This window comes from Gadus chalcogrammus, chromosome 9 (assembly GCF_026213295.1).
Source record: "Gadus chalcogrammus isolate NIFS_2021 chromosome 9, NIFS_Gcha_1.0, whole genome shotgun sequence".
Lineage (NCBI taxonomy): Eukaryota > Metazoa > Chordata > Actinopteri > Gadiformes > Gadidae > Gadus > Gadus chalcogrammus.
The window spans coordinates 22,869,838-22,881,894 of record NC_079420.1 but is presented as its reverse complement, the minus strand read 5'-3'; the positions used below and the strand labels follow the sequence as shown (position 1 = coordinate 22,881,894).

The 12,057-nt window shown below is 41.4% G+C and overlaps 1 protein-coding gene across 1 annotated transcript in view; it reads left to right on the top strand.

The window, feature by feature from the left end:
• The window catches only part of LOC130389780 (mucin-5B-like), a 30,449-nt gene extending 18,625 nt beyond the window's left edge, over positions 1-11,824 (top strand). Inside the window, exons 31-32 of the mRNA XM_056599717.1 lie at positions 5,655-5,823; positions 11,808-11,824. Of these exons, the coding sequence (XP_056455692.1) occupies positions 5,655-5,823; positions 11,808-11,824 (186 nt within the window). The remainder of the gene's footprint in view (positions 1-5,654; positions 5,824-11,807) is intronic.
• Positions 11,825-12,057: the final 233 nt, after the last annotated feature.

The window sequence follows — 12,057 nt, the reverse complement described above, 5'->3', positions numbered from 1 at the left end:
AGTCTACCACCCCAACAACAACTACAGAACAGTCTACCCCCCCAACAACTACAGAACAGTCTACCACCCCAACAACTACAGAACAGTCTACCACCACCACAACAACTACAGAACAGTCTACCACCCCAACTACTACAGAACAGTCTACCACCCCAACAACAACTACAGAACAGTCTACCACCACAACAACAACTACAATACTGCCTACCACCCCAAGAACTACAGAACAGTCTACCACCCCAAGAACTACAGAACAGTCTACCACCACAACAACAACTACAGAGCAGTCTACCACCCCAACAACCACAGAACAGTCTACCACCCCAACAACTACAGAACAGTCTACCACCACAAAAACAACTACGATACTGCCTACCACCCCAACAACCACAGAACAGTCTACCACCCCAACAACTACAGAACAGTCTACCACCCCAACAACTACAGAACAGTCTACCACCACAACAACAACTACAGAGCAGTCTACCACCCCAACAACCACAGAACAGTCTACCACCCCAACAACTACAGAACAGTCTACCACAGCATCAACAACAGCACAGCCACATATCAGCACTAGAACCAGTCAAGGACCAACCACCATCCCAACAACTACGGAACAGTCAACCACCCCAACAACTACGGAACAGTCAACCACCCTAACAACTACGGAACAGTCTACCACTCAAGTCAAAACAACGACCACATCGTTGACAACTACTCCTCATGGCTGCCTGGTTTGTAAATGGACAGATTGGAGTAGTAAACACTACCCTGATGACAATGATTACAATGAGTATGAAACCATTGAATCAATACCACATATAGACTTGAGCAAATGCAATTCATCTTTAGAAATACAATGCAGGGCGTCAGAGTATAAAGATATTCCTTTGGAGGCACTAGGACAAAGGGTGACATGTGACACAACAGTTGGTCTAGTTTGCCATAGCAAGGACCAAATACCTCCCACTTGTCTCGATTATCAGATACGAGTTAAATGTTGTGAACAATGTGAACAGTCTACCACCACAGCAACTACAGAACAGCCTACCACCCCAACAACAACTACAGAACAGTCTACCCCCCCAACAACTACAGAACAGTCTACCACCCCAACAACTACAGAACAGTCTACCACCACCACAACAACTACAGAACAGTCTATCACCCCAACTACTACAGAACAGTCTACCACCCCAACAACAACTACAGAACAGTCTACCACCACAAAAACAACTACGATACTGCCTACCACCCCAAGAACTACAGAACAGTCTACAGCCCCAACAACTACAGAACAGTCTACCACCACAACCACAACTACAGAGCAGTCTACCACCCCAACAACCACAGAACAGTCTACCACCCCAACAACTACAGAACAGTCTACAACTTCAACAACAACAACAGAAAAGCCTACCACCATAACAACAACAACAGAACAGCCTACGACCCCAACAACAACAAAACAGTCTACCACCCCAACAACAACTACAGAACAGTCTACCACCACAAAAACAACTACGATACTGCCTACCACCCCAGGAACTACAGAACAGTCTACCACCCCAAGAACTACAGAACAGTCTACCACCACAACAACAACTACAGAGCAGTCTACCACCCCAACAACCACAGAACAGTCTACCACCCCAACAACAACAGAACAGCCTACCACCACAGCATCAACAACAGAACAGCTACATATCAGCACTAGAACCAGTCAAGGACCAACCACCATCCCAACAACTACGGAACAGTCAACCACCCCAACAACTACGGAACAGTCAACCACTACAACAACAACAGAACAGCCTACCACAACAACAACAACAGAACAGCCTACGACCCCAACAACAACAGAACAGTCTACCACAGCATCAACAACAGAACAGCCACATATCAGCACTAGAACCAGTCAAGGACCATCCACCACCCCAACAACTACGGAACAGTCTACCACCCCCCCAACAACTACAGAACAGTCTACCACCCCAACAACTACAGAACAGTCTACAACCACCACAACAACTACAGAACAGTCTACCACCCCAACTACTACAGAACAGTCTACCACCCCAACAACAACTACAGAACAGTCTACCACCACAACAACAACTACGATACTGCCTACCACCCCAACAACTACAGAACAGTCTACCCCCCCAACAACTACAGAACAGTCTACCACCCCAACAACTACAGAACAGTCTACCACCACCACAACAACTACAGAACAGTCTACCACCCCAACAACTACAGAACAGTCTACCACCCCAACAACTACAGAACAGTCTACCACCACCACAACAACTACAGAACAGTCTACCACCCCAACCACTACAGAACAGTCTACCACCACAACAACAACAACTACAGAACAGTCTACCACCCCAACAACTACAGAACAGTCTACCACCCCAACTACTACAGAACAGTCTACCACCCCAACAACAACTACAGAACAGTCTACCACCACAACAACAACTACGATACTGCCTACCACCCCAACAACTACAGAACAGTCTACCACCCCAACAACTACAGAACAGTCTACCACCACAACAACAACTACAGAGCAGTCTACCATCCCAACAACCACAGAACAGTCTACCACCACAACAACAACTACAGAACAGTCTACCACCCTAACAACTACAGAACAGTCTACCACCCCAACAACTACAGAACAGCCTACCACCCCAACAACTACAGAACAGCCTACCACCACAACAACTTCAGAATCTGTAGTCACAGGTCCAGAATCTACAAAAACTTTTTTCTCTGTTAGTACGCAGGGTTTACTAACATGTTTTTGCAAGTACATGAATCAATCTTTCCCTCCTGGTAAGAAATATTGTTTAAATTAAATGCAAAGCCTTTGATCTTTCTTGGTTTCTCAGTCATTATCCCGTTGTGTTTGTATAACGCAATGTGTTTGTATATCCTAATGTTAGATACTTACATCTACAATAAGACCGATGGAAGCGGTTGGTGCTTCACGTCCTTCTGCAATGTGACATGTCATGTTGAGAAGCATGCCACGCTATGTATTTCCACCACTCCTCCTCCTCCTCCTCCTCCTCCAACCACAACCAGTCCTCCTCCTTCAACCACAACCAGCCAGAGCACCACTGAAGAAAATAGCTCGTTTACAACGCCTCCTCCGAAGAACTGTGACTTTCTTACACCTCCCAGAAAGGTAAGGTCATGGAATCTAAATCAAATTGAAGGAATATTAATTCACCAACATACGTTAACTAATGACATTTATGGAAAATGTACAGCATTTCCTGACATAATTTAAGACACAATTACTGTTGACCAATCCCGGTTCATATTGATGAAGTTAAAGTCTCATGTTCTCCTTAACAGCATGGGGAGTCCTGGAGGTCTGAAAAAAACTGTTACACTGATACATGTAAAATTGGACAAATAGAACGTGTACACGTAGACTGTCCGCCCGCCGTTAGACCTGTGTGTGTAAACAGCTACCAACCAAAGAAGATTTACGACCACAGTGGCTGTTGTTTCCAATATCATTGCAAATGTAAGTTTAAAATATCATAGCAGCTCAAAGAGTATATTTTATTTTGCTTTGTTTTTGATGTAATTCTCGTTGCATTGTCTTTTTCAAAGGTGAATGCTTGGGCTGGGGTGATCCTCATTACATCACATTTGATGGGAAATATTACAGTTTTCAGGAAAACTGCACATATGTTTTGGTGAAGGAAATTGTTCCGCGTCACAATTTTACCATAGTTGTCGACAATGAAAATTGTGGTACTAATACTCGAATGGCAACTTGTACTCACTCAATGACTGTGTTTTACAAAACGTACGAGATCGTCCTCACACAGGAGAGGTCCCAAAAGACTGTGAACATGGTAATAAGGCTAATATTAATGTTGAGATCATTATCATAACTATTAAAAATATCTGATCCCTATGCATACATTTGTTATTGTTATGATTTATGGAGTGTTGAAATGATTGATGGATTTTTCGTCTTCAAGGTACATCTGAATGGAAGACAAGTATTCCCACCTTTTTCAAACAATGACTTTGAAATCAGAAGCACTGTTATCCAAATGACAGTGGAAATACCAGAGATTGAGGCGATTGTGTGGTTCAAAGGGCTGTCTTTCTCCGTTGACCTGCCCTATTCTCACTTCCACAACAATACAGAGGGGCAGTGCGGTGAGATGACAACTGCCTGGTCCTTTGATTAATATTATTGTAAAATAAACTTTCAAAGGAATGACACTAATATCTGCATTTGTTTTTCAGGTACCTGTGACAATGACCAAACAAATGATTGCAGACTTAGGAATGGCGAGACTCATCCCTCGTGTTATGAGATGGCTGCGGATTGGGAAATAGAAGACAATAATAAACCGTATTGTAATGTCCCACCGACCCTCAACCTAACCACTCCAACACCTACACCTACTTTGTCAACTACTTTGTCAAACAATTGCACATCTGTGTTATGTGAAATTATCAAGAGCAGGTAATAAAAACACTGTAAATTATATTTTGAAGCATAATTCTTTTTTGGAAAATAAACATTTACCCTTTTGAAATGGGTTCATAACATAATTCATAACAATACTATTGTTTTTTTCCTTTTTCAATTAAGCATCTTTGAGGAGTGCCATAAATTATTGTCCCCAAATCCTTTCTACCTTGCCTGTCAATATGATGTTTGCCATACGACAGTTGAAGGCGGCTGCTCTAGTTTGGAGATGTACGCAGAATTGTGTGCATCAGAAATGGTCTGCATAGACTGGAGACCTTCTACAAGTGGAATGTGTGGTATGAGGATTTGTTTAAGTTATTAACGCTGTGTGCACTGGAAGCCTTTCTGCTGAATTACATTGAAACTAACCATTTGTTTTAACTCCCTCTGTTATGGTAGAATATCCATGTTCAGCCAATAAGGTCTACAACGCATGTGGTCCAGCTATTTTCCCAACATGTGATTCAAGGTAAGGCCACATTCGCTAATCTAATTAGCAATTAACACTCCCAATGTTCAAATGTCTACACGATAAATAGTAAATGAATTATTTGCATTTGTTATTTGTATTTTTATGTAAAATGGTTGTATGTCATATTATGTATTACATTGAACTGTATTATGATTGCAGTGATAGCACAATCATGCCGCCCATTTCATATTCATAAAGAAAGCAATATTAACATATTTTCAGCTAAATATGTATATATTTTCTTCTATCACAGATACAATCAGAAATTTGTGGATCGATGCAAAGGAGACCCCAGTCTTGTCGATCCCAGTTGTAATATTCCCACAGAGGGGTGCTTCTGTCCCGAAGGGACCACCCATCATGGAACAAACTCTGAGGCCTGTGTGGAATCCTGTGAGAAAAAATTAATATAAAGTTGAACTATCAGAAATAACGATGTTAAGTTCACCTAACCTCACTCATGTTAATTCAAGATAAGTGACGTTTCTTCCCTTTTGTTTTCCAAGGTTGTTCCGGGCCCGATGGCCAACCCAAAAAGGTAAAAATTAAATAAAAGATTTATCCTAAAGCCTTATTTAGATGAAATGGTGAAATTATTAGGTATTGAGATTATATGTGTCTCTCTACTCTGCACATTCATAATTGTCTGTCCCACAGCTTGGGGAGAAGTGGCAAACGGGTTGCCAGGAGTGTGTCTGTGCTCAGGACACCTATGAGATTCAGTGTGTCAACATCACTTGTGAGGTGCAAGAGCCTGTGCCCTGCGACCAGCCGGGGGAGGAGCTTGTGACGATCAGTGTGGACTGCTGTGACGAGTTTGAGTGTCGTGAGTGGTCCATTCAAAGCTATTTCCTGCCGCTATGGATGCATAGAGATTAATGGTGTGATCCAGATGCCTCAGACACAAAGGCACGCCCCCACTTGGTCGAGCCCCCTCGGAATTCTCAGAGTATACCGAGTTCAGTGATGACTCTCTCAACAAAAATGGCTGCGCACCTAAAGAGATTTATTTTCTTTGTATTTGTACTACGTTGGTCATTATCGTCGATTTTAAATGTTCTCACACACCTGATTACATTGCTACTTTATTTCGGTCACCAATTTATGCATTGCACGGTCTTGCTGTGCGTTTGCTTTTCGAGCTGGTTTGCTAAAGAGGCTAATGTAGCTAACAATAAAGAACAACTAGCCAATGTCACGACACAACCACAAAGACGAACTATACGCTACGAAGGCCGTAAATCTAGATGCCTCGGACACCAGCCTTTCGAACAAACAACACAACTTTACATTGTCTTGCACGCACAGCAAGACTGTGCAATGCATAAATTGGTGACCAAAATAAAGTAGCAATGTAATCAGGTGTGTGACAACATTTAAAATCGACATTTAAATGACCAACGTGGTACAAATACAAAGAAAATAAATCTATTTACGGGCGCAGACATTTTTGTTGAGAGCGTCATAACTGAATCGGTAAAATTTCGAGGGGGCTCGACCAAAAGGGGACGTGCCTCTGTGAAATGCCGCAAGAAAGCTGGGAGAGTTCCCAACTTCCAACTCGGAAGGCTGGTGTCCGAGGCATCTAGATCACACCATAAGTACACAGTAGTGTACTCGATTGTAAATAAAACAAATGTTTTGATCATATGAGTAAGCTAAACGCACATAAGGACCATTATTTCCGTATCATCCAAGATACCTCATTGAAAGTCATCATTTTACACTTTTCACTTACACTGATGAGTTCATCCAAAATCAACCTGATCGAAATTGTCTTTCTGTCTGTCTGTATTGTACGTCCGTCCCAACAGGTTGTAATGTGAAACTCTGTGTGATGCCAACTCTCCATTGTGCGCTTGGATTTGTGCCTGTGATGAGTTCATTCAATGAAACATGCTGCCCCAATTATAATTGTGGTAAGATTGTTTTATGAGTTCATTTTCTTGAGAAATGTCATGATATGATACATGACTAATTCTCCATTGTTATTACATCATCATAAATTACATTTACAAAAAGTAAGATCTTTTGACAACATGAATATGTTTTAATTATTATTTCTTTAGTACCCACACCAAACTGTGTCTACAATGACACATTGTACAAGGTAAGAATTTTCATTTTTAATTGAAGACAGATTAGACCTATGATTTAGTCCCTTTGCATATATAACAGCAATCTTAGTCAGCAATTAATTATCTTGGTAAATCACCCATGAGCAAGTTAGATGGTATTATGTCTGTTTGAGCGTGACTTTTTATTAACATCGCTACATTTATCAGATTTATGCATTATGCGGTCCAATATATTATATAGGTCAGTGACGCTGCCTCCTGCTTTCTAGTAAAAACAATAGAGAAATAACCATCATTTCACAGCCAGGCGCTGCATTCTTCAAATCCCCGTGTGAGCACTGCTACTGTCTAGACGCTATTGATCCAACCAGCAAGCTGAAAGCCGTAGCCTGCTCCACAACTGGTTGCGACCTTCAGTGTCCACTGGTAATATAAGTCTAATATTTGTATGATAAATATGCATACATCAGCATGAATGTTTTATAGCGATAAGACAAATCCTATTTCTTTTTTATGATCTTTTGTATAACCAATGCATGAATGAATCACGTGCACATATCCATTGTCTCTCCTTTACTCTTTTTGAAACAGTAACTCAAATAATCACTATTGTAAATGCTTTACTATCTATAGTGTATTACAATCAATTCCTATCTATGACGACTGTATACAAATGGGGCTAGAGACAGCATCAGTAAATATTGATTCACCGATGCTTGGATTGGTATTTTATATATATATAACAACTATTTATTTGTTTATAATAATATAAATTGTTTTTTTTTTGTGTATTTTCATCAAAAAGGGGTCAGTTTATGAAAGTGTGGCAGACCAATGTTGTGGAACATGTAAAAGGACGAATTGTGTGGTTGAGCTTCCAGATAACTCAACTCAAATCGTAGCGGTAAGTTCAGCACGTACAAAATAGGGCTCCATGCTTCAAATCTTTAAACTTAAGCAATTGGATTGACACAATTCTTCCTGCTCTTTATTTTTCGTAGCCTTCCACAACCTGGTCACCTCCAGGCAATAACTGCACCAAGTATGAGTGTGTCCAGCCGGGGTTGAGCCTGATTGAGACAAACGTTCAGTGTGCTGACTTTGACCAAGAGAACTGCATTCCTGTGAGTGTATGAAGTGTAATATCTTTCTATTTTAACAATATAAAACATCTGTCAAACTTTTTCTCATGGATAATAATAATTACACACACACACACACACACACACACACACACACACACACAAGAACACACACACACACACAGACACACACATATATATATATATATATATATATATATATATATATATATATATATATATGTGGAGGCTTCTCCATTGAGGAGAGGGAGGAAGACCCTCCCTAACATTGTTGAGAATAAAAAATTTAGATTGCCCCAACTATTGTAATGAATGAATGCCCTTAAATATGACTACTTTATTGCCTTTGAATATATAATGTTCGTTTCCCTGGGTAAAGGGACATTAGCACCCCCTATCGCCTATTGACAATTACTTCAGGGAGGAACGTCCTCCCTCCGCCGCCGTTCACTCCCATTCATTTTCCCGAAAGTACTGGCGGCCGGTGGATAACATGGGTTTCAATGGGAGAGAGGAGGAAAATCCTCCTCTGAGTGGGTGGGACCTTAAGGGGTCTGATTTGCGCAAAAATCTATCCGTCTGCGCTATGAACCAATAAGCAGGATCCCTGGATGTTGAGCAGTGTTGCCAGATTGGTCCGATTTCCCACCCAATTGGGCTACTTTTAACCATGTTAGGCTGGAAAAATTATCATTGGGCGGGAAATCTGCCCAATCTGGCAACGCTGTCGATAAAGACCCGGTCTACATTGCCGCGGTGCTCAGTCTGAGAGACGCAGAGCAAGTGAAATCTGCGATAGCGAGATCCTAAATGCACAATGGAAACATTGGAAACGGAGGACATTGTTAACGTCTTATTACAAAAACCATTCCTTTCATTCAGAAAGAGGTAGACCACTTCCCAAAATCAAGGTCATCAGAAGTAATGGCAACGTCCGTGTTGTGAGTGCTACATGTTTTGCTAGGTACGCATGACTTACTGGTAGCATTACAAGCAATTGTAACTGAAAATAAACATAGCTAAATAACTTCAGTCAGTGAGGGCAAAAATAGGCCCAATAATAGGCCCAGATTTTTTTATTTACTTTTACAAATCAATAGTAGGCCTGATTTGACTAATATGCTTTGCATCCTTTCCTTCTCAAATTACAGTGATGCCACTGGTGGCTTTGTATACATTTTGTTCACATAACTCCCTCCCTGCTATTTTGTAGTTCACCAAAACACCCTGAAACAACTTGAGTCTCACATTCTTATGCCACCATACACCAACAGTGCAAGCAGGCCAATGGCAACCAAGCGCGCAGTCCTTCCTCCCTCACTTTAAAAACCACCAGCCACAGACATAATATTTTTTTCATCGGCAAACAACGTACATCTCACAACGTAATTTTACATTTATTAATGTTTTAGGGAACGGAGAGAAGTGAAAAAGATGGCTGCTGCAAAACATGTAGGTTAAATACTTTAGTCTAACTGAAGTATCCATTGTAAAATGAATACTATTAATCCAGCTGTTGAATATTCACCAGTATTGGTCAAACTATTTCTGCTTCATTTCCAGGCACTCCCATTTACAGTTGCAAAATGAAGAAAAACACCACCTATCTTCATATTGAAGACTGCCAATCCACGGTGCAAGTGGAGATTACAGCCTGCCAGGGATCCTGCGGAACCTCCTCAATGTAGGAATTAAATTACCTTTTTAACAGAGGAATATTCGTCTGTGATTCTTTTCTATCGATGGACTTAAGTTTATGAAAACGGTTTGATAGAAACTCCATTTGGTGTGAATTAAACCTGCTGTCCAATTGTTTCTCTGTAAAGGTATTCAGAGGAGAATAATGCCTTTGTGCACACGTGTACCTGTTGTCAAGAAGTTTCTACCATCACGAAGCAGGTGGAGGTTACCTGTTCCGATGGCCAGAAGAAAACAAAGTCCTACGTTTCTATTGACAAGTGTGGTTGTAATGAAACTCAGTGTCTCTAATGAAACCACAATACAAACATCATTCTTTGGTTTTCAGTCATTATTATGCTTCTATTCTACAGTTAGGAAACCTTAATTTCCCCCTAAACCATTGAAAATACCCTTGCGTATTGGGTAATACTCAATGTCTTTGAGTCATTTAAACTTTTTTTGACTAACGATATAATTACAAATGACATAGTCTGTTTAAATGTAAACTGACCTTTCTTTTACATTGTCTTTCATAGGTTTTAGATCAACTTTTTGTCATGGAAATTACAAAAGGTATCTGGTTGTTTGGGATGTTTGTCTGTGTTTCAAACTGCTATCATTAAAAAAACTTTGATCAACCATTATATTTGTTCTTATGTACTATATATCCATGATTGCAGTAGCGGATTTAGCAAATTGGGGATCCAAGGCGAAGATTTGTATGGGGCCCACCTCGTCCGGTCTTTAAAAGAAAAAAAAATTACAGACTGAATGGATAGGCAGGCAAAGCTAATCTACGCAGAAGTAAAGGTTGGCAATGAGAGAATAAATCTTCCCCTTTAAACCCTGCAAAAACTTCTTTCCTCTGTTACGTATTTTAAGAATCTAAGCTACCCACACATAGACCCAATGATGCAGGACCAAACATATTAGCCGTAAATACCATACATAGCCACAAGGGGAGCAAGACCTTACTGAAGGCTGTAATAAATACTTTAGCCACAGAAGGCAGCATCACAGACCAGGCGAGAAACCCGAGAGTTATCTCACATCGGCTCCCCCCCCCCCCTTACTTCCGGACCGCGCTGTTCTGACCATAACAGCCGACAGATCCGGATTGTCTTCAGAACTCTCTCGGCAGCGATTAGACATAGGTGGGTTTATGGCTAGGATCAGCTAGGAGAATACTCTCGCACGTGCTTAGAATACATCTTCAACCTCTCTTTGCTTCAGAGTATCAGTTTACCATACCGAAAATACTTTATACAAATAAAGTCTCTTTAAAGCTATTCCTTTGGATTCGACCCCTCTTTCCCTGAAGAACTCTGCAATTTGGTGACCCCGACGTTTGGAAGGAAGTCCCGAGAATCCCGGCGGGCGCGACGCTAAAACAACTTCAACAGGCCACACACGTCTGAGGTAAGTAGAACTCATTGTCTTAAAGATTTAATCTGAAATAGGATTGGTTATAAGAAAATGTAGGTGTAAGTTTGTTTTAGCCACCGTCCGATCGTGCTGCTCCAGAAGCCTAGCATAACAACACGTGTAGATCAACGGTTGCAAGGAACACTGAAGGCCCAACCTCCCCCTTTCTTCACACTTGTTTTTAGTACTCGTCGTTAACGATCATTCTTGGTACTGGTTGAGAGGTGTAGCCCTCCACTATCGGTCTCTGTATAGATCGGGCCAAAATATATGTTAACGAGAGTTACCTTTCACTTCTCCGCTGAGGCCGGCACGGTCTGTGTTCCAAGCAGTAGCATCATAGCGGACGTACGGAGTGTATACTATCTTATCTGCCGATCCGCTAAATGCCACCCTAGACTGCATGCTTCATTTTACATTCAAGTCTGTTGGTATTTTGTTATTAAAGACGATGAATTATAAAAGTAAAAGACCCTCCAGGCCCCCTACACACGTGTACCCCCCCGCTCCACCCTTTGTCCCAGTCTTCCAGGTCCGGTAGTCAGACCCCCCCCCCCATCCTTTTGTCCCAAGTCCGATCGTCAGATCCCCCCCCCCCCCCCCTCCCCACCCTTTGTCCCTGCAAACATTCTCTTTCCCTACCCTTCCTCATTCATATTGCTTAGAGAAGGCAACTCGCCTCTCTATTGTTGGTTAAATTGAAATTCTTGTCTTATTGTATTTTCTTCCCCTTGCCCCCTCAAACCCTCACACCTAGCCATGTGTTGGAACCAG